Source organism: Hipposideros armiger, unplaced genomic scaffold (genome assembly GCF_001890085.2).
Source record: "Hipposideros armiger isolate ML-2016 unplaced genomic scaffold, ASM189008v1 scaffold_126, whole genome shotgun sequence".
In the NCBI taxonomy this organism is placed as follows: domain Eukaryota; kingdom Metazoa; phylum Chordata; class Mammalia; order Chiroptera; family Hipposideridae; genus Hipposideros; species Hipposideros armiger.
The window spans coordinates 1763139-1790277 of NW_017731476.1; the positions used below are offsets into that span (position 1 = coordinate 1763139).

The following is a 27139-nucleotide window of genomic DNA, read 5'->3' on the forward strand; positions in this document are numbered from 1 at the left end:
ACCCAGCTCCAGGTTGAGCTGTTGTTCAGCATCTTAGCTGTAGAGGGCAGTGTCACTGGCCCTCATGTGGGATCTGAACCGGGGCCCTGATGCTCAGAGCTGGCGTCCCAAGCAACTCTTAACCAATGCACCACTCGGCCAGCCCTCTGATTACTTTTAATGCCTCTCCGCATTGGATCTGAACGTCCCTCACACACATGCATCTGTGTCGGTAACTAGGCTCTTCCATCTATCTATCTACAAGTCAGCTTTCCTGAATCTCACTGCTGTGCCACGGCGGTGTATTCTGACCCCACCTCCTCTTCCCAAAGACTGCCCTTGAATAGCCATGTCAGGTCTCCACAGGTCACACTGAAAGTGGAAAAGGACTAAGGTTTTCTGACGGCCCCGGTGCCTGTGTCAGAGGCTGGGGTCCCTCCCCATGCTGCATGCTTGGCGATGTGTGCACTGGGCCCAGTCACAGCCCCCAGAGCCCCAGCCCCTGAATTGACTGCTAAGCATAGTACTCCAGCACTCACCATACTCATGAACGACAGTTCACACTGACTGCCAGGACCTGGGACGAATCACCTTGTCCCTTGGATTTCAGGGTCCTTGGTGTGGAAAGGGTGGACATCAGATTGTTTCTAAGGCACCCAATGCCTGATGAACAGAACCTTCTGGAAGCCCCGATTCATATCATACACACACTCAGGAGAAGGCGCTTTAATAAGACGGCAAGACCGGGCACCTTGGTATCCTGGTCGCCCATCACGTCACACAAGACGTGTGGGGCTGGGAGTAAGGCCCACAGAGCTTGGCCATCTCTCATGGGGGCCTCAGCTGGGCAGCACCTGAAGCCACAAACCAAAACAGTGCCAACCTTGGTCAGTGCTCCTCCTGTTCCAGCCATCAAGGCCACATAACTCCCCCATCCCAGCTCAGGGAGCAGGTGCTCGTCATTCTGGAGCCACAGGGCAGGGAAGACTCCCAGGGGGTTAGTCACTGTCCAACACCACGCCCAGCTTTCCTGACCCACCCACTGTAGCCTGAGGGCGTCTTTGGAGGCCACTAACCAAAGGAGGGCAGTGGTAGGGCAACGAAGGCTCTCGGGAATGTGCTGCGTCCAAAGGTTTACAGGAAGGACGGGACATCTTCAGAGATGCGGATAGTATGTCCCTGGGTCCTGTCTGTTTCCATGTCCTTGTCTAGATTGTATATGACGCAGAGCAGACAAGATGGTGTGCAACTGTGACGTCACACATTTTTTGCTTTAAGTATCATAAACTATTACTTTAAATGACAATGCTATTCTTCTGGTATTTCAAAAATAAAACCACCAGTATCATCACCCTAACAACTACTGTACTGAAATTCAGATTACAGGCTAAGTGCTGAATTGTTTTTCAGTTTCCCTGTTACATTTAAGGAATTTTAAACTTTGGGAACTTTCTCTAAACATCCATTTGGTCACACAAAACAAAGAATTCAAGCTAAAGAGAAAAGGGCGCCACAGCCCCCCTAGCACAGAGGCCCAAGCCCACGCATTGCCCTGACGCACTGACAAGTCGCACACACCCACCGCTTCCCTCCCCCACTGGGCAGGAACCATGTCCAGCATGGCCAAGCTTCAGCCGTGGCTGCGTCTGAGCCTGCCTTCCTTCTCCCAACAGGCCCCAGGTGTGTCTTTCACACATACAGAAAATCCATCTTTAAGGTGATAAGTAGGGAAAACACGGACTCTTAATTCTCTAGTCTCCCATGCAGCGCGAATCCCCACTATGTACATATGTATGCTCCAAGTTCAGAGGAGAAAGGGGAGAGAGAGGAAGAGAGGAGGAAGCACCACCAGTCACCTGTCTACCTTTTTAAAGTTCTAGAGAGCAGAGCTGGCTCTGGAGACAGGTCAGTGCTCACCTCCTGCCATGGCACACAGGCCTTTGCTGCAGGCTGACGTGATGAAGGGAATCCTGGGGCTCCGGGACTAGGCAGGAGGAAGTGTACGTGCATGTGTGTGCACATGCGCCAGTGTGCACACACACATCCCCACACGGACACGGCACAGCACGCACGGCGAACTCCCCAAGGGGAGCGACTAGGGAAACGGTCAACTCCTCTGCAGCTTTCACAGTTCTCAGACTACAACCTTAGGGTACACACTCAAACATGCCCCCTGGCCTCATCCCACCTCTCTGGTACCTGCTGTCTGGCTGCTATCAGCGGGACTTTTGTCTTCCATCTTTTTACACCTAACCTTTATAGGTTCTCTTACTTCTGTGTCTTTTGTCGAGGTCCAGTTTGACAGTTTTTTCTTTTGATTACATCTCCTTGTCCTGGTGTACTGAGTGGGGTTTCTGAGAATGGGGCCACCATCTTAGCTTGCTTTCTGTTCATCAGGTCTGTTCCATTTTCCTTTGTTCTTTCTTGCCTTCTTTTTGAATATTTTTAATGTTCCATCTGCTCCCTCTAATCAAGTAACCCTTTTACTAGCCTTTCAGTGGTCCCCGTAAAGATTACAGTAGGTACCCTTGATGTATCAAGAGTCCAAATAAGTGTACTGACCTCTTCCCAGGCAACGCAAGGTCAGAATCAATTCCATTCACCTCCCATACACACTGATGTGCTACCAGCATCCTGTATTTTAATTCTATATAAGTCTTAAATCCCCCCACAAGACATCATTAGTATGGTGTTACCTGCTGACAGTCACCTCGAGCTACCCCCCGAGTTGCCTTTTTTTTCTCTGCCTCAGGAGTTTTTCTACCTGAGAGCATTTTTCTTCTGCCTGAAGAACATCCTTAAGTAGCTCCTTCAGTTAAGGGGCTGTTAGTGTGACAACTTTCTCCATGTTTGTTGGTCTGAAACTGTCTTGATTTCCCCTTCATCCCTGAAGGACACTTTCACTGGGTTGCAATTCTAGGTTGGTGGTTATTTTCAATGTCGATGGAACCTTGTGCACTGCTGGTGGGAATGTAACGTGGGGCGGCCACTATGGAACAGTGAGGCAGTTCTGAAAAATTAAAACAGAACTACCATATGGATCCAGTAATTCTACTCCTTGGTATGTATTCAAAAGAATGGAAAACAGGGTCTCAAAGAGACATCTGTATACCTGGACACTTTGAACATGTCACTTGTCGGCTTCTCCATCTTTTGCTCCTTGGAAGGTGACAAGATTCCAGCCCAGCCCGCCTGCCCCACTGTGGCCGCTGGAACCAGGTTCTCAGGCTCGCTGGCAGCTCCTCCCCCAACTCTCAGTGCTCAGGCCAGAGCCACACAACTCTCCCTTACCTGTCACTCACAGGGGCTCTGCTCTCGCTGCAGGCCCAGGGCAGCAGGCAGTCCAACCCATACAATACCCATCACTAATCCAAGGCCACGCTCAGATATTCTCCGCTGTCCCAGTAATGCCTTTAGAGCTGTTTTTATTTTCTAAGATCCAGGCCATAACTACACATTGACTGTCACGTGTCTTTGGTCTCCTGTAACCTGGGTGGCTCCTTAGGCTTCCAGATCATGACTTTCTCAAGAGTCCAGGCCGGTTATTCTGTAGAACATCCCGTTGTTTCCTTGCTGAGATTCACATCAGGCGTCTTTTGGCAGTAACATGAAAGAAGTGACACTGTATCACACCAAGAACATCATCATGTTGGTTGGTCCCCATGTTGGTGGCAAACCGAGTGCCTTCCAAGTTTTTCCACTCTTATTTTTTTTACTTTGCAAGTAATAGGTAATTCATGGGGAGCTACTTGGAGATTGTGTACATACTCTATTAACACCCGGTGATTTTCTAGTGCCATTATTTGAGCTGCATCTATCAGTTGGCACTTTGCTATAAAGACTTTCCCTCTACCCGCATTTATTTATATCAGTGTGAAGTCTCGCATTTTTATTTATCCAGTAGATCATAATTCATTCCTTTCGTTTCTGCTCATGGCCCCATCGGTCTGTGAACACCCCCTCTCTCACCCTCTGGCATGGCATCCCAACTCATCCGGCACTCCCTGCACCAGATCTGACAGATTTTCGCCAACGTGTCTGTTAACTATTGGGTTGTCGGAAAAGTCATGACGTATTTTTCTATGTTTTTCATTGCAAAAATGCGTCATGACTTTTCCAACAACCCAATATACATTCTCTGCATCCCCACAGCTTTCTCTCATTTTTTTTTCATCCCATTTGTGTGTCCTGGAGCACCTGGCTATTTTTCACTCAATATCTGGTTATTCTGGGCAGAGGGCCAAGTACTGAGCTGGCAGCCTAGGATGATGCTTTCCTCTCCAGAGCGTATGCATTTGACCTTGGCCATGGCTGAGGCACTAGAAGTCCCCCGCAGCTTAATCTAATGTCAGAACCAGCAAGCTTCTGGGCTGGGCTGCAGGTGCTTGGAGGGCTGTGTATTTCGGGCTCCCACCTCCTCTGAGGGTGGGGTGGGGTGAACCACCAGGCAGTTCAGGGCGACTCTCCTGCTGAAAATAGCTAGAAACACTGGGAACTATATATATTTTTAAATCTGACTGAAGCCCCTGGAGTGCTAGCCGAGCAGGAAGGATGGCAATCCAGGTTAGGGAGAAGGTTCAGAACCCAGGGAGACAAGCTGGAAAGTGTGGCTGACTCCTGGGCTCCAGGGGGCCGAGTGAGGGCTACCTGGGAGGAAGGTGCCCCATAGTTGTGTTGGGATCCCACAAGGCAGCCTGGTTTTCAGCTCGTCTTTGCTGTGCTCTGACTGAGCCCCCCAACATGTGCACTCCCCCAGCTCCTCACCTGGACACCAACCCTCTGGGCACACATGAGGTAGGGTCCTGTGTATCTATCTCCCCAGCTCTGCATGCACCTCTTACAGCATGTCCGCTCCTCAGGAGTCCTCATCACACCTCTCCAGCCAGCTTAGTCCCAGAGACCCCAGTCAGGTCAGAGGATGGAAATCTGTACACAGAATTGCTGGCTCTTGTGAAATCCTTTGGCTTTCTGGCATCCAGAGAGTGTACCAAGGATGGGTGCGTTAGTCAGAACACTGCTGTCAGCAAGACGCGAAAACACCCCCTCCAAGCAACACAGGTAGAAAGGGGCTGCCACAGAAGGTATGTGGGTGGGTCTGGGATACCTGACAAGCCCACGGCCAGCCCCTTCCTGAGCATTGGCCTCATTCTCGCAGACCAGCTCCTGTCCGAGCCTACAGTCTACATCTGACCCCAGTTACGGGACCGGCCTCAGAGACGTTCCCATCATAGCACCCCCTTCCCTACCCCAGTGTCCAAGGAAGGGGCTCCGGCAGAGTCCAGGAGGGCAGGGGATGGTCACTGGGCAGATAAACTCCATGGACGCCACCACTACTGGTTTCCAGAAAGGTAAAGCGAGGGGTGTGGCTTGGACTCTGGCATGTACTGCCCTGCACCCCAGAAGAGGGGGCACACATGGCCTTCATCACCTCAGGAACAAGGGGGAACAGTCATAAACGATGCAAGAGGGTTGAATGCAGGTGCACAGCCAAGGACCTGAGTGCACAGCAGGCCCATGCAGCAGGATCCACTGACCAGGACACTGCACTGACCAGCAGCCTCCATGGCCAAGTTCCTGGGCGTGTCATGATCAGCACAAGTGCACAGCCACCTCACCGCGGACTCCAGGGACATCGACTGTACCTTCCTGTTTGATCCTCCTGGGAAGGAGGGTGGAAAGGAGCTCAGGAAATGAGTACTCATTGGCAGGAGACTCGGGCTCAAGGTACCACTTAGCAGGTGGTCATCTGGTGCGGTCTGCAGGGACCTCCCCCCCCATGGCCGCGTCATGACAAGCAGCTTCCCGCCTGACTCGTCAATGGTACCCAGCCAGACATTACGGGTAAACAGAAGCTTGACAAAAACAACTGGAAATAATGTCAGTGGAAGCTTACAGCATGTGATTACAGTCACCAACTATACATTAGCCTAAGATAACACAACTTCACTTGATAGCTATTTTGACGAGACAAGTAATAATTTATACTAGAAACACAGTGACGCGTCAACGTTATTCATTTTATCTCCACAAAACCACCCAGGGGCAGGGGCATCCCGGCTGACCTCAGACCCTGCAGAGTCGTCATCAATCTGCCCCCAAGGCAGGCAAAGACCAGCAGTGCATCACTAACCATCTCCGACCGGAAGCAGCTTCCAATGGCACTGCCCCTACCCAGAGTCTGGTCCTTCCAGAGACGGAACTGACAGCCTACAAGCGAACACGGGCCCACACCTGTCACGGCCCAGGAGGCAAACAGCTGAGCTCTGCCCAAGCCTTGGTAAAGCAGATACTGCTGTACCCTCGGTCCTCAGAGCCCAGATCCCCTAGATGAGGGAACATAAACGGCTTCTGTAAAAACAGTGTTGTGGAGTGTGGCACAAAATAAACACATATAATGAAAGTATAGTGTGGTGAGCTCTGACATATGTCTACACCCACAAAACCACCACCAAGACCAAGATAATGACCATATCCATCACCCCAAAGTTTCCTACGCTCCCTTGTCATTCCTCTGTCCAGTCTCCTTCCACCTCCACAACTGTCACCAGAGTGTTGCTGTTTTGAGAATTCTGTATAAATGGCACCGCACAGGGAGTACGTGCTCCCTTTCGTCAGCTTCTTCCACTTAGCACATGGATTCTGAGATCCGTGCAGGCCGCTGCCTGTACCAGCAGGCATCCCTTCTGTGCTGGGTTGGCTTCTGTGAGGCTTGTTTCTCCACTCACCTGGCTATGGCCACCTGGGTTGTCCCTAGAGTTGAAGGGTGACGTCTCCCACAGTGACAGCCCTTCACAGCTGGCAGGACCGGTACCCTCCCCAGCACCCTCCCCACCCTCTCATTTTTCCAACGGGAGAACGTGAGAGTCTAGACCCAAACCTGGGGTAGGGCTCCCAGACCAGAGCTCTTTTCCACTGCCCTCAAGGAGGCGCAACCGAGCAAGAAGGTCATCACCTAAACCGGGAGAGACACTGCCAGCCCTGGGACCAGCCTGACCCTTCTGAGAAGAAAGGAGGGGCCTACTTCTCAACAAAGCAACTCCCTCTGAAGGCTGTCTTCTCACAGGACAAAGGCTTCAAAACCAGAGAGTAACGACCAAGACAAAGGTTCCAGAATGGTCAGGACGAGCATCGCCTCATTCCGAATCGGCCTCTGTACAAAACGCAAGCCCAACCCACAGAGAAGATGCGCTTCTGGTTGTTTCAGAGCAGCAGTGATGTTGCCGACGTTCACACACACATACTATCACTTACAAAACAAATAACTTACCTTCACATCCAAAGGTCAAAAAGTTTATACTAAAAAATGTAATACCGTGGGTTGGCCGAGTGGCACGGTGATTAAGAGCTGGCTTGGGACGCCAGCTCTGAGCAGCAGGGCCCCGGTTAAATCCCACATTAGGGCCAGTGACACTGCCCTCTACAGCTAAGATGGTGAACAACAGCTTGACCTGGAGCTGGGCTGCCGTGAGTCGCTGGCGACGGCATAGGCTGCAGCCCCTGCTGCAGTGGGCTGCCATAAGCTACCGTGAGTGGCTGGCGGCCAGCGTGAGCGGCCGGCAGCCTGCAACCGATCTGCCACACCTGGGAAGAGCGCAATGATAATAATACCAACATGGGCCAGTGAAGCAATATCCTCCACAACTAGACTGAAGAACAAAAGGACAGCAAATTGTCTGTCCCTCTTCCCCGATTCCCCAACGTGGTTCCCCTCCCCTAATTCCCCAATAAAATCTTTAAAAAATAAAAAATTGATACCGTGTTTACCCGAAAATAAGACCTAACCAGAAAATTAGCCCTAGCATGATTTTTCAGGATGCCTGTAATATAAGCCCTACCCCAAACATAAGCCCCAATTAAAATCGTCAGCCAGACATGACTGTTTGAATAAATAAATGTACATTTCTGTACATGAATAAATGTAGATTGTTGGAGCAAAAATTAATATAAGACCCAGTCTTATTTTCGGGGAAATATGGTAGAAATCAGGCAAATGTCAGCTATAAAAATCTCTATATTATGTCCTTCCTACAAAATCAGGAATTTGTCCTTTATGTAAACAATCAGCCAAGGTCAATAAATAGCCCCCTCCATCAAGTCCCTCACACACCCCCTCTCATACATCCATCATGAGTTCTAGATAAGACACTTGGGGTCACCACTGCGGACAGGAACAAGTGATATCAGAGGCTGAACAGACAACTTCCACTTACCCTGAGACCACAGGGCGCTCCCTGCCTCTTTGATAAGGCTCAGAGATAACTCAGGACAGAAGGAGATGAAAGGCTGAGGAAATGAGTCATCTGGTGGCACCAGGCTCGGAGCTTCCTGCCCAACCTTCATGTCACCCATATCCTGAGGGCACCCTGTGGCTTCACACTCCTGCAGATGTTTTATTTATTTTTATTATACGGGTGGGGCACCCTGCCCACCACTGTGAATGAACTCTAAATTGCACAATACATCAAAAGCCCATTATCAAGATCAAACGTGTGTTCTGTGGGACAGACCCAGTGCAGGCTGGCGAGATGGCCGCTGGGTGGCCACTCACATTTGCCCCCCCACCCCCAGAGGCGGACAGCAGAGAATCCTGGCTCTAGAGCAGCCCTGGGGGCTACCACTTGCCAGCTACTGACCCTGGGCAAGCCACCAGCCTCCCCTGGAAAGTGGGTGACAATGGTCACTTCTTCATAAGGGTTCCGAGTGTCAAGGAACACACGACGCGCTTGCCAGCACATGATGCAGAAAGCCCTCAACACAGACTGGTAATTACGGGGTCCCTCGTATCATGTGGAAGAGGAACTGGGTGGAAAAGGCTGCAGGTCACAGTTAAATCCCACAATTCGAACTTGCTTTCTGTGAGACTCAATACAAATGCATGGAACAATATATATAAAGGTCGCTGAAAATTATAAAGGACTATATAGAAATCACTTATGGAGCTCACTAGTGGGAGCTCAGATATGGGGAGTTGACAAAACTAGAGAAACTGACAAAACGTTTCTCTCTGCTCAGTAAACACTGCACATTTAAATCAGCTTTACCCTGCTCACTGCCGGCTTCTTAAATATCAGCAGAGGTCTCTTCAGGGCCTGGACTTATGCAAACGTTTCTGTTCAGAGTTTTAGGCTCACATGCATCTGATAAAGAGGAACTTTATATGGTAGTGTTTAAAAAGTGGGAACAGGGCCGGCTGGGTGGCTCAGTTCGTTAGAGCGCAAGCTCTGAGCAACAGGGTTGCTGGTTTGATTCCCATATGGGCCAGTGAGCTGCACCCAAGCTGAGCTGCCGCTGAGCTGGTGAGAGTGCGTGCTCTTAACAAGGTTGCCGGTTCAACTCCTGCATGGGATGGTGGGTCTGTGCCCCCCAGCGACGAAGATTAAACACAGCACCTTGAGCTGAGCAGCCACAAGCTGCCAACGGGCGGCTGGATGGCTCAGTTGGTTAAAGCTTGTGCTCTTAACAAGGTTGCCGGTTCAACTCCCACATGGGATGGTGGGCTACGCCTCCCAGCAACTAAGATTGAAAGTGGCAACTAGACTTGGAGCTGAGCTTGCACCCTGTACCCTCCACAACTAAGACTGAAGGACAACAACTTGACTTGGAGTTGATGGGTCCTGGAAAAACACAATTCCCCAATTCCCTCAACACTGTTCCCTTCCCCAATTCCCCAGTAAAAATCTTAACAAAACAAACAAACAAAAAAAGTGGGAACAAAAAAATGTTTTAAAGAATATGCCATCATGATTTTTAATGAATTGTTCTAGTTGCAATGATGGGAGTCAGCCAGTCCGGCACTGCCCTCCCCTGGAGACCCCAGCCCCTCACTCCAGCCTTGACACTTCCAATAAAAACTCTAAGGAATTCACCAGTTCCAAAGAAGAAGTGCAATCATACTTCACCAACTCAAATAGTCACAGTTGCAATAAATATTTAGAAGTGGCAACTCCCAACAAACGACAGGTAATTTTGAGTACTTTACTGAGATGCTACCTGTGTCTACCCCTCTGAGGTCTTTCAGACATGAGCTAGAGAGCCGCAGGCGACTCTAGACATGGGTCCTTGCTGATTTCACAATGGCAAATCGCGTGTCAGACTCACAATCTCTTTTATACAGGTGAGACAAAGAGGTTTAGAGTGGTTAAGTCCAGCATCCCACAAAACTCTGGTAAGACCAGTTCTCAGTGTGGAAGCTATAAGACCAAAACAGTACCTTTTGAATTGCTTATTAAAAATTAAGGAAGAGGGTCGGCCGATTGGCGCGTTGGTTAAGAGCTGGCTTGGGACGCCAGAGGGCCCCGGTTCGGATCCCACATATGAGGGCCAGTGACACTGCACTCCACAGCTAAAATGCTGAACAACAGCTCAACCTGGAGCTGGGCTGCTGTGAGTCTCCGGCGACGGCAGATAGGTTGCCATGGGCTACCGTGTGTAGCCAGCAGCCAGAGTGAGCGGCCAGCAGCCGCTGTGCGCGGCCATCCAGAAGCCGGTGACTGATCTGACTTGCCCAGGAAGAGCATAATGATGGTGCCAACTTGGGCCAGTGAAGCAACATCCTCCACAACTAGACTGAAGAACAAGAGGATAGCAACTTGTCTGTTCCCCTTCCCCCAGTTCCCAATAAAAAAAGTCTTAAAAAAAAAAATTAAGGAAGACACTTATGAATCTTGTCAAGGTCAACATTCTGTTCATAAAACATTATAATTTGTTCCCTTGAAGTAACTCAGAAGTCACTAATTCCAAGCCTCGGGTCGCCCTCTCTATTTCATATCAATAGGTAATTCTCAAGACCTTCTCTAAACCAACAGTGGCAGCCCTGACACTCGCTTGCGGGAAGCTCGTGTCTGGTTTCCTTGATCCTGAACCTCTGTGCATGGGGTGAAAACCTGAGGGACAAACAGAAAACCTTTGGGTATTTTGCTTCTATAAGATTTGATTTTTCTGCTTGTGAGTTTTCTTTCACAGTGTTTCAAAAGGATTTTCTTTTTAAAGAAGTGTCACTTTATCCTCATGAACTTAACAGGATCCCCTCATGAGAAAGCTGAAGTACATATTATAGGATCTATCAAATGTTTTTACATGTACACAGAATGCAGAGCGATAACTGGAACAGGGAAGAACAAGCAGCCTGGGCTGCTTTTACGTGCCAATCTTTTTGTTCGCCATGGAAGCGTTTTATCTTTAAAGCATCTCCAATACAGCTCCACACGGCAGCACCACAGAACTTTACATTCCAAAGTGAATGGAATTGCAAAGTGAATGGAAGCAAGGTGTAAGTCTGACATTCTTTCAGTCTGTTCCCTCCATCCTTGGGATCTGCAACAAGTTGTTTCTCTGCCGTGGGCCTCACCCCAGAAGTCATCAGGCCCTGCCCAATACTGCTCTTTCCACACTGCTGCAGATTGCAGAGGCCGTCTGGAGGGTGCGGGTGGGCAGGGCTCCAGCACAGGTGCACATATGGGGGCGGGCCTTTGTTTTCGGTTCCCCCAGCAACAGTCAGTGATATAGGCTCAATGTTTAGCCTGCTGAAGAGAGATGGATGCTGAGCACAGCACCTCCATTTGGTGGCATGTGTATGTGTCCTGATATGCACGAGACACGTGGAGCTGAAACTACATGCTATGTGTTTGCTGGGTGATGTTATATCCACCATGGCCCTGAGTTCACGCCTCATTCTGGCCAGTTACAGTTATGTTCACCCTCTTCCCCAGGGAACTTGGTCACGAATCCATCCAGTCACCTTTGTCACATGGGGAACGGGGCAAGAATACTTACAAGGACACATTGTAATTTTTATTTGACACAAATTGCCGTATACCAGAAGCAATGTGTAACACTGAGCATTGTCATGATGATGATTTATGGCACACTTTAAAACACACCTTCTCTCAACCGTAGCTCACACCCGACTGACTGCACTGAACAAATTGAAACTTGTCATACACTGTTACTAAGGTTTGACGGGACGCTTCCAGTATTGAAGATCCCTGCCTTTCCACTGGATGATAGCAGCCGCATTCACCGTATTTTGTAATCACAACGGAAATGCTCCCTGTCACACATCACTTCTGGTATGGCAATTTCTGTCCAATAAAAACATTACAGTGTGTCCTCATCTACCTTATTCACTGGACCTGGTACCATGCGACTTCTGGCTCTTCCCCAAAGTCAAAATGACCATGAAAGGTAATCATTTTGAATCGATTCAGGACATGGAGGCAGCCACGACAGCACAACTAAAGACACTCACGGAAGAGTACTTCCAGAACTGCTTCAGAAAGTGGTAAGAGTGATGAGAGTTAAGTGTGTTCAAAGTGAGGGGGAGTATTTTAAGGGAGATTAATGGCACTGTGTCTTTACTGTAATAAAATCTTAACATTCATCATATTTTTTTTATCACACCTCGTACACAGAACTGCAGAGAAATTAGTGAAATTAGTGAACTGAAGTGACATTAGTGAGCTGGTAGACAGAGCTGGAAAATACCCACACTGTAGCTTAGTGAGGAAGAGAAGGACGAAAAGCATGAAAAGCCTTAGAAAGAAGAAAGGTCTAACAAATGAGTAACTACAATCCCAGGAGGAAAGGAGAGAGAGAATAGAGTAGAAGCAAGATGGGAAGAGCTAATAACTGATAACTTGCCAAAATTCACCAAAATCAAGCCACAGATTCAAAAAGCATATCAAACCTCAAGCAAGATAAACACACACAATATAAAACGTCAGCAGTTTACTAAAAAAAGGGGAGAAATCTTAACGTTGGCATCAAAAAATGACCAATTATCTTCAAACATGAAGCAGTAAGGCTGACACTTGACTTCTCCACAGAAATAGTGGTGGCCAGAAGATGCTGGAAGGATATCAGTAAAGCACTGAGAGGAAGCTGCCCAACTATAGCTCCACACCCATCAGGAGCAGTCTTCACGTGTTAAAGGAAAACAGAGATATTTCAGGCTGTCAAAAACTAAGAGCTAATCACCAGCAAATCTACACCAACAGAAATACTAAAGAGAGTTCCACCCGTAGAAGAAAAATGATCCCAAATAGGAGCTTAAGAGAAGCAGGAAGGAATAAAAAGAAACAGAATGGGTAAATACTGAATAAATCTAAATGACTATTTACTATATAAAAATGATATCTTGTAGGATTTAAAATGCATATACAAATAATCAACAAATGCGAAAAGAACAAAGGGGTAGGTAATTAATGTACATTTAACCTTAAGTCTTTGCATTTTCTGGTGAGTGGTAAAAGAACCAACTTAATTATACTTGAATTGGTCAAGGATACACGTTGTAATCTCTACAGTAACCACTTAAAAAGCAGTACATAGAGGCCGGCCGAGTGGCTTAGTTGGTTAAGAGCTCGCTCAAGAGTGTGAGCTCTGAGCAACAGCGGTTCGATGCCCAGCCCGAGCTGAGCTGCCGCTGAGCTGCCAACAGGTAGCAGGATGGCTCAGCTAAAAAAAAAAAAAAAAAGTCAGAAAAAGCAGTACATAAATGTACTAGAAGGGGAAATCTGAATAAAAATATTCAATTAATCCAAAAGAAAGCAGGAAAGGAGTGATAAGAGGTGGAACAAATAGAACAGAAATATTAAGAAATAGCTTTAAATCCAAATATATTAGTAATTATGTCAAATGTAAGTCAGCTAAATATGCCAATGAAAAGTAGATAATCTGGATTTTAAAAAAATAACCATATCCATCTTATAAGAGAAATAGCTTAAATATAAGAATATAGAAAAGTTGAAGATAGAAGATTGGAAAACAGTTAAATCACACACATACTAATAAACGAAAGTTGAGGTAGCCATACCAATATCAAAGTAGATTTTAAAGCAAGAAGGATTATTAGATATAAAGAGACATTTCATAATAATAAAGAGGTCAATACACAAGATGTGTGTGTGTGTGTATAAAACAACTCAAAATTTGTATGCCTGTAAACTATGAATTCAAAACACATAAAGCAAAACCTGACAGAAACAAAGGAAGAAACAAACATCCACAATCACAATGGGAGATTCTAACAATACATTCAGCCTCAACATTCAATAGTAGTGGCACTATGGAAATATAGGCCATAGCTTGTTTCTGTGCAGTGAATAAGAGGAATCACAATCTCTCACTGAGTCTGATATTTTTTTTAATTACCTACTTCTTTATCAGAAGTGGGAGGCCAAAAAAGGTAAAACCAACACACAGGTGGCTACTGGCATGACTATAAACCAGGACGAACTCAGCAGCTTAACCTTTTCATGGCGGTAATTAATTTCAAGTGTGTTTTCCAAAATGTGTCAAAAATCCACAGAAAATTACAGTATTTATATTTTTAAGTAAATACAGTTAAGGTGCTACATTTTATTAAAAATAAATGATTACTGGGGCCGGCCGAGTGGCTCAGTTGGTTAAGAGCTTGCTCAAGAGTTTGAGCTCTGAGCAACAGTGGTGCGAGTCCCAGCCCAAGCTGAGCAGCCGCTGAGCTGCCAACAGGTGGCAGGATGGCTCAGCTAAAAAAATAAATAAATAAATAAATGACTACTTTAAAGTATAAAAATTTCCTATTGTTATTCATTCGTGAAAAACACAAAGATATAGAAAAATGTACATCTGCTTTCCTAAACTTCCTTTCTGGAACACTGAGCTCGTGGGATAAAGTCAAACAGCATGGAAATATCATTGGACTATAGACGAATTTCACAGAGAAACAAAGACAGGGCCCGAGAGGATGATGTGAACTCTGCGGCTCAAGTGCACAAAGCCATCCAAGTTCAAGTCTACAAGTCTTGGAAGTACTAAGAGCCAGAGTCACTCCAGTTCAAGGCACATGGACCCAGAGCAGCCCAGCTTGCCACCATCTTAAGCCAAGGGACACGTGTGTCCTCTTTGAAGGCATTGTATGGAGGCCAGCCTCCATCCCAGGAAGGGAATGAAGAGATTTACTGAGTTGTTTCCTCAGATCAAACCCTTTCTGAAATTAACAGGCTCCAAGAGGACCCTGGGTGGCTCATAAAACCGTGCATTTGTACTGACATGACAAAGGGGAAAAATAAAGCAATGCTGATTTTCTTCTACACACACAGGCATGCAGACTCAAGCTGGTCATGGATTGAGGAAAGAATTATTAGTCGGCCTTCCTTTCCTCAATGAACTACCACTATTGAGCCAAATCCCGTATTTTCAATAACTGCAGGGTATGAATAACTGTGAGTATGAATCAGATTCAGATCTCTGCAACGCTGACTGGCGCACACACCTGATAACAGGCTGGGCACCAGGCGGCTGACCTATGGGTATGGCTCAGTTCCAAGCACTGCACAGGAATGCACGCTTGCGCGCAGGCTGGCCAAGCACACGACCCCACTCTCTCCAGAAACAGCTGCTGCACATCAGAGCCACGGGCGGTACAGTCCACACGAAGGGCCTTGGTCAACATTTGCTGGTCTGCTCTCTGCCGGCGCTTCCCTTTCATAACCAAACTGACACAAAGGCCCAGGCAAAGGGGCCTCTCTATTCCAGAATGTTTCAGTCTGATGGCTAACTACGGATAATTTCCTGGACTTTGTTGAAACCTGTCAAAGACCATGGAGTTTTATATGACTAAAGCAGAGAAAACGTATTTTTAGGCTCTCCTGTAACTAGTTTTAAACATTTTAATGGTCAGTCCTAGCCAATGACAGGAATAAAAGCTGCACATGGCCTGCTGGTGCTGCCGTGTCAGAATCCACTGTAGGCACGTTGGTGCTATAGGAGAGACCTGGGCTGACTCCAGGTGTGGTGGGAAGTCCCAGCAGCACTGGAAGAAAGGACGGTGTGATGAGACCTGTACTTAGAACAGGGGCTATGGGGAGAAGTGTCCAAGGCAGAGACCCAGCCAGAAAGTTCTGCGGTGATCTGGGAGGAGATGATGGGAGCCAGAGTGCACACTGAAAGCAGAGGGACTCAACACACGTGGGGGTGGGGGGAGAATCTGAACCTGCTGCTACACTGAGCGTGGGGTCAGCAAAGCAGGGATTGGGGGGTTTGGGCTGACCCACTTCTAGACAGAAGAATGACGACAAGAGGAACAGCTTTGGGGTGGAGAATTAATATGTCTCGTTTTAAGAAAATGATTAGGGCAGGCCGAGTGGCTCGTTAAGAGTTGGCTTGAGAGCACAAGCTCTGAGCAGCAGGGCTGCCGGTTCAGATCCCACATGGGCCAGTGACACTGCGCCCTCTACAGCTAAGATGGTGAAAACAGCTTGACCTGGAGTTGGGCTGCCATGAGTTGCCGGCAACGGCGTAGGCTGCAGTGGGGCTGCAGGGGGCTGACGTAAGCTACCGTGAGTGGCTGGCAGCTGGCGTGAGCTGCTGTGAACCACCGTGAGCGGCCGTCCAATGGCCAGCGACCGATCTGCCTCAGCCGGGAAGAACGCAATGATCACAATACCAACATGGGCCAGTGAAGCAACATCCTTCACAACTGGACTGAAGAACAAAAGGACAGCAACTTGGACCGGCCAAATGGTGCGTTGGTTAAGAGTTGGCTTGGGACGCCAGCTCTGAGCAGCAGGGCCCCAGTTCGGATCCCACGAGGGCCAGTGACACTGTGCCCTCTACAGCTAAGGTGGTGAACAACAGCTCAACCTGGAGCTGGGTTGCCGTGAGTCGCTGGCGACAGTGTAGGCTGCAGCCCCTGCTGCAGTGGGCTGCCATAAGCTACAGTGAGTGGTCAACAGCAAGCGTGAGCTGCCGTGAGCCATCTTGAGCAGCCATCCAATGGCTGGTGAGTGACTGCCTCACCTGGGAAGAGTGCAATGATGATGCCAACATGGGCCAGTGAAGCGACGTCCTCCACAACTAGACTGAAGAACAAAAGGACAGCAACTTGTCTGTTCCCCTTCCCCGATTCCCCAACGCTGTTCCCTCCCCCAATTACCCAATAAAATCTTTTTTAAAAAAAGAATGATTATTAAAATGTGAATATGTCATTCTGCACCCTATCTTTGAAACCATTTATAACCCAGATGCTAACTTCACCAACATCTAGCAAACTACTAAGTTCAGTTGATGAAGATGATGAAGAAGAACGAAAAGAACCACAGCAAAAGCCAAAATGTAATGAACACCTGCTGTGTGCAGGTACCGCCTGGTCTAAGCACCCCCCAGGTGTTATCTCATGGAACCTCCATGACAACCTCATTTGGCCAACTCCTTACTTCATCCTCCCCACTTTACAGGTAAGTACAGAAGGTGTAGCTACTTCCCCAAAGTCACACAACCCAAAGGCTTACTCCACAAGGCACCACCTAGTGGAAAAATCATCAAGTGAGGGTCATCAAGTTAAACCACCAAGCTTAATATTCTCCCCACCCACCCAACAAAGTGAGTGAGGAGATTCCTAAGTCTGGTCTTGAGAATCCCAGTGACATACTAAGCCTTGTCTGGAAATGTCTCCAGTCACCTACTTTGGGAACATCTGTTCAGTTAAAAGAAAGAATTCATCTAGTTGGACAAGTCACCCATCTGGGAGATGACAAGGGAACAGCAGTGGGGCCATGCTCTCTCCCTAAGCTTTGTGCCCCCCATTTAGAGTAACTACAAGCACAGCAGTAGAAAAAGTGGGGGTTGGCTATAGGGAGAGCCAGGCTTTAAAAGTGAGCTACCTTCCATCACAAATGGCCTACAAATCGACAGTGAAGAGAAGGTGCCAGAGGGCAAATCAAATAGGCTCACTGTTAAGAAGACAAGTGTGTCCGGGGACACCCATAGCCACCCACCTCAGCACAGCCTGGGCATGCTCCACCCTGGGCACGCTCCATCCACCCTGCCGACATGGAGCCCTCCTGCAGCCGACGTCCTTCACCAGAGCCACACCGCCCGAACCCACCCCCTCCACTCAACTCCAACCAGAAACCCCAAATCAATCTTACTTTTCTGCCCTCCATATGAATTGAACACATTCTTTTTACATTTCTTCTCTTGACTTTTTAAGCCATTACCAGAAATACTGTCAATAAACCAAGAAACAGGTCACAGAGTTCCTCAAACTCTGAAGGGACCCTGGAAAGCAAGGGCTGCTCACTCACCCTTTAAAGGATCCCTAAGTCGCCGAGTCGCTCCTGCTGTGAACAGCTTCCATGGTCCAGTCTCTGGCCACAGTCATGATAACAAGGCCTGGGCCACAGCGCCTCACTGGGCTGGCCCACCAGGAAGATACGAGAACATAGCCTTTGAGACCCTGTCTTTGGGGAATTTCTCAGCCAATGAGGGAGGTAAGGACAATAAACAGAAATGGAAAGCCTTCACTTAGGTGAGACATCAAAACCAGCGGCGATCACAAAACGCGGGTGGCTGAAGAGCTGAGGAAGATGGACTGGCATCCAGCCTGACAGAGCCCAGCCTCAAAGGGCTCCCAGGCCAACCTTTTGACAGTAAAACCTGAACCTGCCAACCAATGTCTTACAGCCCCCGGGGCCTCAAGCCAAATCATTAAGTAAGTAAATAGCCAAAACACCTGCATCATCAGAGGACCCTTCGCCAATTCACACCCATTAAAAGGATAGGTGAGAACCAACCACAGTTACCGTATGTTCAAAGTTCCACTGATAATGTGCAGTAACAACTGGAAAGTCTCCCACACAGAGAACGGAGAGCAGTAAGGGAACTTGTCATCCCTTGGCCCAAGGGCTCAAAGTGACCCCAGGGGAGTAGGATACATGCAGAAAAAGGTCAAGGACATCACTGTTTTCTCAGCTTTGACAGAGACCTAAGTCAAAGACTCATTTACCTGTTCTGAAGTCGGCTGTATGAAAAACAGCACACATAAAGCCAAATGAGGACCCACACTAGGCCTCCTATCAGGGACCCAGGAGCGCATGCCCAGCACCATCAGCCAGCGGCCCCATGGTATAGAACTCACGGAACCGGGAGCTCCAAGTTCAGGGGGCCCTCAGATATGGCTCTCCTGACATGCCCTCCATGCAGAATCAACACTTAGAGAAGCACCTGCCGCCCCCATGAAATGCATCCCCTGTCCACGGGATTCACGTGCTTCCTCCTCTTTGTAGCAAGTGCTCACGTGCTGCCTAGTCAGCACCCAGCATGCTTTTCCCTTTTCCGTTAACCCCCACCTTCTTTGGAAGACCATCATCCCCCACTGGGGAGCAGCAATGCTATCTGGGTGGGGCACCCCACTTTCCTTCCAGGGTGACCTACTTTGTGTAAGCCAGGAGCACAGTCTCAGGCCCTTGAACAGTGATTATGCTGTGAGGGGCAGGACACGGCAGCACCCAGCGTCCCCAGTCACTCAGAGAAAACTGCAGGACCCTCCTTCAATGCTGAGGGGAGCGTCTGTTTACAAAATGAGGGAGCCTGGAGCCAAGGTAGATGGGGAGCCACCTCTGACACGAGGGCGCTAACTTGAGTGCAGAGCTGGCCACAGGAAGGTGGCGGCCAAAAAGCATTAAGAAATGGGGCAGTTTCTTACAAAACTAAATGTGTTCTCAACCATACGATGCAACAACCACGTTCCTTGGTATTTACCAAGAGGAGACGAAAACTTATATCCACACAGAAACCTGCACATGGATATTTATAGCAGCTTTATTCATAATTGCCAAAACTTGGAAGCAGCAAAGACATCCTTCAGTAGGTGATGGATAAGTAAACCTGTGGTCCATCCAGACAATGGAATATTATTAGGCACTAAAAAGAAATGAGCTATTACGGCCGGCCGAGTGGCTCAGTTGGTTAAGAGCTCGCTCAAGAGTTTGAGCTCTGAGCAACAGCGGTTTGAGTCCCGGCCCGAGCTGAGCAGCTGCTGAGCTGCCAACAGGTGGCAGGATGGCTCAGCTAAAAAAAAAAAAAAAAAAAAAAAGGAAAAGAAATGAGCTATTGAGTCATGAAAAGACACAGAGGAAACTAAAACGCACCTTACTGAGTGAAAGATGCCAATCTGAAAAGGCTGCATACTGTCTGAAAAGGCTGCATACTGTATGATTCCAACCACAGGATGCTCTGAAAGAGGCAAAACTATGGAGACAAGAAAAAGATCAGTGGTTGCCAGGGGCTCAAGTGGAGGAAAGAATTAATAGATGGAGCACAGGATGTTTAGGGCAGGGTATCATACTCTGTATGATACCTTAATGGTGGATACATGTCATTAAACATTTGTCCAAACCCACGGAATGTACACCTCCAAGACTGAACCCCAATGCCAACTATGGACTGTGGATAAATTCATTAGTTGCAAATATACTGCTCTGATGAGGGATGCTGCATTACTATGGGAGAGGCTGGGCATGTGTGGGGCCCGGGTGTATAACGGGAAACCTCTGTATCTTCCTCTCAATTTTGCTGGTAACCTAAAACTGCTCTAAAAAAATAAAGTGTTGAAAAGAAAAATGGCTGGAATCCAGATCAAACCACATCTGAAGTGGGCCCTGCCTCTCTGGACCTTTCATTTATCTGAGTCAGCCAATCCCATTCACAGTTGAAGCCAGGATGGGCTGGGTCCTATGTGACTTACAACCCCGTTCCTCCTAACTGCACGCTCTGCAGGACAAGTAAAATGTGCTGGACTCCATCCTGTCAGTGCTCATGGATAATGACCCGACATCGGAGGTCCTCCACCCACAAAACTACCACAGGCAACCTCGGGTGAAAGGGTGTTGGATAGAAGACATGACGCCTGAACTCCACGCTCCTTCTGCCACCAGCAGCTCCAAGATAGGCAAGTTCAAACCAAAATGTGCCACATTCCTTACAGCTGAACGCTATCACACAGGCGAAGCCAATGTATTCTATTAATTTGATAACAAGGGTTACTTATTACAAACAGAACAAACCCAAGAAAGAAAAGGCCGAGATGCTGTTTAAGACCCATGAACTGAAAAGTGTACAGACTGGGGCTGGTTCGGAGAGGGAGGGGCAGCACTCAGGAATTTTTTAAAATTAGAAATCAGAATTGAGCTCAATTTTTTCTCTAAAGCCCAGGCCTCAAATTTAATCCCATCTTAAAACTGTTCTAATCAAATATGAAAACTTTCAGGTGAGGTTTCAAAAACTGTCAGTTACTAGCCTTACTTAACAGGATCATTTTATGGCATATTCTGTTTGAAAAAAGCTTGCTAAATCACTAGAGTTTAGCTAAAGACAGTGAACAAAAAAGGCACACAAAAAATTACCTCAAACAGTGAACCATATCACTTAAATTAAAGGACATTTAAACCTTAGAAATGTTTAATCCTATGTTTATTAGCAAGTAGCCAATTTCTCTACCACAGTAAGCTTGAAAGTGACTGGGGTTTTTAATAACCCTACGGGGCATTCTCAGCATCTGTGGATGTGTTTTCAGACTTGATCAAATCAGTGGGTGACACAAATTCCAGGCTTTCCAAGTTTCACTGGCAGGAGTCTCCAGGACTAACTACAGGCAAATGAGTGGGGAACCCAAGTGCCCAGCTGATGTCTGCTAACATCAGCAGGAGGCTCCAACCCACTGCCAAATACATCTCCAGTAACCACAGAAGGGATTACCAAGAAAAAAGAATGAAGAAACCGGTTTCCACAGCTGTCACAGCTTCTTGATGGCATCAATTCACACCTCTGAAACTGCCTATGTGCCTCCACAGAAAGGCTGCAATCACAACCTCAGGATAGGAACTGACTACACAATAGCAATAACTCATTTCGTTGGCAGGGAGAGAAGGTCCCATCCTAGAAATGCAACCACAGCCACAGAAATTCCCCAAGTGCTCAGACAACCTGCTGCATGGCAGCCTCCTCACCATCACTTCAACCTCTAGGAAGAATCTCAGAAGATCATTATAAAAAACAATGATCCAGAATTCTCTAAGTATTGATGCATTTAAATGTCCATACCTCCCTTTACTAAGCTAAAAGGATTAGGTCTGCCAGGTAAATCCACCTTCTATAAAAGAGGATCCAAACCTCAATGCTAAAGAGTCAAGTGTCAATGTCATGACTTCTAAGAAGTCTAATGTACCTGATGACTTACAAAGCCATATATTTCAGTCTGTTCTTGGTTAAAGTATCCTCAACACACAAATATTAAAAACATCTAATGACAAGTGTGAAGGTATCATGAGAACTAACCCCCCAGCTCACCCACGACAGCAGGGTAGCCCCACTTGAGGCTGAGAGGCAAGACCACGCCTCACCCACGCCTTTCCTTGCTAGTTCTCCAGCTCTCAGAGGTGAGCAGAGAACGACACCTCGTGGCCGACTCACCTGAATTCTCTGCCTTCGCTGTACCGTCTACTTGAGGAGGCCCGGGGGGCGGCCGTCTCCAGGAGCAGCTTCTGCGTGAGCCTGCCAGGGGGAGCAGGGTCTCTGCCGTCATCTTCGTCTACGTCTTGGTCACATTTCCATTCCTCATCTTCGTTCAGAGTGGGCAGATATCCAGGTATGCCCTTCCCTGTCCCCGACCCAGAGCTCTGGTCACTACAGAGCTTCGGGCTCTCCGAGCCTGTCCTCGTGTATTCCAAATAAATATCGGACTTGAGGAATGAGGGGTAGGTGTTCTCCTCCATGGTGGACTGGATTTCCGTCTGGGCCTGGTCAAACATGGCGGGATCAATCAGCTGCTTCATGATGCAGTCCTTGATGAAGCTCTTGGTGGCCGGCTTGGTTTGCCTGGACACGATACCATTGTTATCGAGGATGTACTTCCGGTAAATAGCCTTGGCCAGCTTCAGCCTCTTCTCCTCGTTGGAGTCACAGGGCTCCAGTTTCCTGAAGCCACTGCAGGCAAACCAAAAGTCCAGCAGGTCAGCACAGTCCTCCTGCTTCAGGAAAGTCCTAAACAGGTTTATCCCATCTTGATCGTCTAGTAAGGAGTGCAATGACTCCGCCCACTTCAAGTACGGTGGGGTGGGTGAAGCGCTGCCCTCAGGCTCGTACCCCAGGTCCAGATCTGAGCGCCTTGGAGTGGCTGTTGAAGTCTCACCTTTAATCCCAACACCTTTCCCGGAGCAGAAGCTGTGGCTGACGGGCCTGGGGTCTGTGGACACCAGTTCACCCTCCTCACCAGGCACTGGGGGTCTGGGGGCATCTTCGGTGAAACTTGTTCCGAGGTCCAAGGGGAAACCCTGCTCTTGAATATTCATTTTGAGACTGCGTCAATGAACAATGAGCGCTGCACCCTAATACATCAGTACTTATAGCTCCAAAGGGAATCAATCTGTCCTGTTGAAACCATTAAGAGGACAAGGATTAGGAAAGGTGGGTCCATGGCAACATGACCACAGAGGTTTTTCTAAAGACAAGACTCGCAATGATGCCCTCCCACTCGAACTCAACGCCAGAAATTCAGTTTAGATTTGCAATCTTTCATCACAAGGTTGTGCTATATTAAAACAATTTTTGAAACTTGTACAACTCCGGTGCTAAGAAATGAATGCCCAGAGCACAGAGAGCACCGCTCCCCTCCAGTGTCATTCCGCACAGACCAGCAGCCTTGGGACCTCCCATCTCAGCTACAGAGCTGAGTGCCCAGCCCTTCTCTGCATGCTCCAGGGAGGCAGGAGGACTGGGAGAAAGAAAGGTGCTTCCAGTCTTCCTAGTTGTTCCAACTTGGGTGAGAGCCGATCCCTCACATGTGAGATGAGGATGACCAGTCCACCTGCTCCACAGGTTCACTGTGATACTCAGATACGGAAAGGACAGCACATCACGCACTATTAGACGGATGGTCGCATCTGCTCCCCACATTCTGCAGGGCCACGGCCACCGTGCTTTCTGCCTACCCCCCGACTTCACACTGGGTATGCCTGCCTTGCATGTGCAAACACACAGTGAGTTGTTCTAACTCTCAACACACACCTAAAAGAGCAGTTAATTGTGGGTCACTTTCAGCATCTTCAAGCAAGTGATCAAAAGACACCACCCACGTGCACGCGCAAGGGAGCCTTCTCACATCACCAATCGGAAAGCTGCACTTGACCTTTAAAACCTCGCTTGGAAGGAAAGTGTCCTCCTGACGGCAAATGGCAATTGAGTACTCTGAGGAACAGAGAAGGTGTGGAAAAAAATGAAATCCAACACAATTATACCTTTTAGCTAAGGAAGCACACAGCTCACATGATTTAACTACGTAAGCTGAAAACCAAGTCACCCACCCTTTTAGAGGTCATGGAACCATCGGTTTTGTTGTGGCTGCTACCAGCCTGCCTTGGGTGTGAGGGAGGACTGTCCTGGATCAGGACTCTGCCATGGTCTTCGGTCCTCCCTGCCACTTCTAACAGGGCGCACAGAGCCCACAAGCTCGGGCGATGCCTCCCAACCTGACCAAGGGGGTGATCGCTGCACGGCCTGCTATGATGGAAGTGGTCTGCCTAGAAGTGGGCTGAAGAGAAGCATGTCAGGTCCAAAGTGCCTGGAGCACTGAGCAAGCCAGAGGAAGCAAAATAAAACCCTAAAATCTGGTACCAACACAAAGGGGAGCGCTCCCTGGCCGCCACTCCACACTCTGGGCCCTGGCCTACATGTAATCCAACCCCTCCCCCCACATCTGCATTCTCACACCACATACAACTTTACCTACCAGCAGCTGCTGATGGCTAGAAGGGAGAAACATCCAAAGATAGAGGCTGGGTCACAATTATGTGCACCAAATGACATTTCTGCAGCTAATGACTTCTTATGAAAACTACTGGGTAGGCTGTAATCTCAGCCTCAGCAGGAACAGCCTGTTTCTTAAGGTCAAGGCCGGTGGGCTATGGCACCCTGCTGCTCATGGACCACTTCAACTGCAAACTCACTTTCTTTGAGCACCATCAACATGGAATGAGTGCCTGTGATGTCTTAGCTCCACACCAGCTTGTGAATGTCTAATGTCCTCTTGGCCGGGACACCATCTCAGGAAAGGGGGCCCCCGTGCCTGGGGCCACCTGAGCCTGACCCTTAGAGATATTCTGTAGTTCACTGGCCTTGAGAAAGAGCTAAGTCACTGTGGTCGAACGGGAGTCTAATTATGAATCAATGTCACTTTCTCTTAAGGTGCTTATGACTTTTATGTACATTATTTGTGGCAGCCTGATTTAAACATTTTCTGCAGGACCCATAACACCTAGCACAAGGTCTGGCAACTAACGGGCACGAATAAATATTTAACTCATTGACATAAAGGAAAATGACACTTCCTACAGATGCCAAACTTTTTACCTCTTCACAGATGCTGAACTACTGTGCACTGGAAACAGCAGTAAATTCAAGACCTAGCCCTTTATTACCAAACTGGCTGTCTTCAAAGACTTACATTTTAATTCATGTGTGAACAACTCTCCCTAATCATTTTAAACTATTTCTCATTGCTCAGAAGAAACATTTCTTATAATTCATATCTGGTTTTGGCTGTCAACTGACAGAAGACCTTTGGTGTCCCTGGAAGCACACGACCATCTCCCCAGATCACTGACGTTATTGAAATGTGCTCCAATTCCCACAACCTCCGGGTTCCCACAGAGAAGTATTATACATCAAACATCTAGTGTACACACACATACATACCACACAGAAAGCAGTTACATTAATTCAGGTCTGGCCAACAGCGTGTAATCACCATCAATAAAAGGATTCCATAAAAGGAATCTACAACTGATACCACATTTAAAATCTCCTTTAGTCACTGCCAAGATATAACCCCTGGGTACCACGGCAGCCAGCTCAATGCTATAGATGTGTATGTTTATTAGACTCAAATACAACTTTTGAACTTTTGATTTATGTGGAGCGTGGAAGTAATACAGCCTGACTCTGAGATTTTCCCGGCTGTCCATTAATGAAACTCTTGAAGGGTTAAGGGTTACAGTTTTACATGTAAACCATTCCCCCATGACTTAAATGCTTAGTGACCAATGTAACCCCAAAAAGTCCACTTAGCTTTTCTGAAAACTATAAATCCAAGAAACACCAACACTAGCTGAAAAGCAAACAGAAAACACTGTACTTTATATGCTTTCCCATCTTTGTTCCTGAATAGAAGTTCTTAAAAGTGAAACCCTGATATTGCTATCTTGTCAAGTTTGGACTGTGTGTTCTCCAAAACAGGGCCTGTGGATCCAAGTATGCCTGAGATTTTCCTTGAAGAAGCAGAGAACATCAGTGTGAGCAAAAAAGAGGGGCCGAGATGCACAATAAGAACTTTTCATAAATTATCTGAGAGATGAGCTGCGAAACATCCCCCAGAGAACTGATTTATTTTTCTCCACTGTCCTCTGTGCTAAAAGTTTCACTGTCCTGGCTGTACAGCTCTGGTTTCATGGGGGACTGAACTCCCAAGTGTGGTGTGCAGGTAGAATTTAAGACCCACCCCCAAGCGATAGTTTGGGGGACAAAGCATCAATCTGGAAGAGTACAGCCACTCAGATAAGACTGGACCCAGTCTAAGGCACCTCTGACACAGAGGAAGTGCCTCCCTTGAGTTTCAGACTCACTCAGTCCTACTTATGGCTGGGGGTAGCAGAAAAGGACGTGCCACTGTCCAACCTCTTTCCAGAATCTCTGCACACAATGTCTGGCCCCAGCAGCTATTCTGCACCCCACCCACACCCTGAAACATGCCCAAGGCCCACAGACCACAGCATGCACCCAACACCATCCAATCCCACACACGGGCTGCAGCCCCCAGCCTCCTCTAGGAGGACCCCCACCCCACCCCTTCTCAGAATCCTAGGTCTTCCTTACACCCTTCCACTCACCTAGCGCAAGGGTCTGCCCTTTCTGAAACAAACCCGGCACTCTTCACCCCAATATCAATGGCCCTTGCCTTCTATATCCCCTGCTAGCACCCATTCTGTGACACACCTGCTCCTACAGCCTCGGTCCCCACACACCTTCCTCGCACATCACCGCAGTCTGCACACCCTCCATGCACAGCCTGAGCACTCCCGCACGCCTCCCCTCACACATTCCCGGCCCGCACAGCCTCCCCTCACACGTCCTCTGAATCCGCACAGCCTCTCCTCACCGCCCTCAGAGCCCGCACAGCCTCCCTTCACACGCTCCCAACCCGCACCCGCCTAGCCCCTCTTCCGGGTCCCGCGCCCGGCCCGGCCTACGCGGCCTACAATGGGCGGACGCACTGGCCCGCGCCCCTCAGGAATGCGCGCCCTACCCGCACTACTCACCCGCGCGCGGCGGCGGCGGCAGGGCCCCGGGC

General features: G+C 48.2%; 1 protein-coding gene across 3 annotated transcripts in view; it reads right to left on the reverse strand.

Annotated features, from left to right (window-relative positions):
- The window catches only part of AXIN1 (axin 1), a 55930-nt gene extending 28791 nt beyond the window's left edge, over positions 1-27139 (reverse strand). For 2 of the 3 annotated variants that reach the window (XM_019648824.1, XM_019648821.1), the window contains exons 1-2: positions 27108-27139; positions 22210-23166 (exon numbers count right to left, since the gene is read on the reverse strand). In XM_019648824.1, coding sequence (XP_019504369.1) covers positions 22210-23087 — 878 coding nt within the window. In that variant the 5' untranslated portion in view covers positions 23088-23166; positions 27108-27139. Of the gene's footprint in view, positions 1-22209; positions 23167-23802; positions 23841-27107 lie in introns of those variants that run through there. The other variant, XM_019648823.1, reaches the window with a different exon arrangement.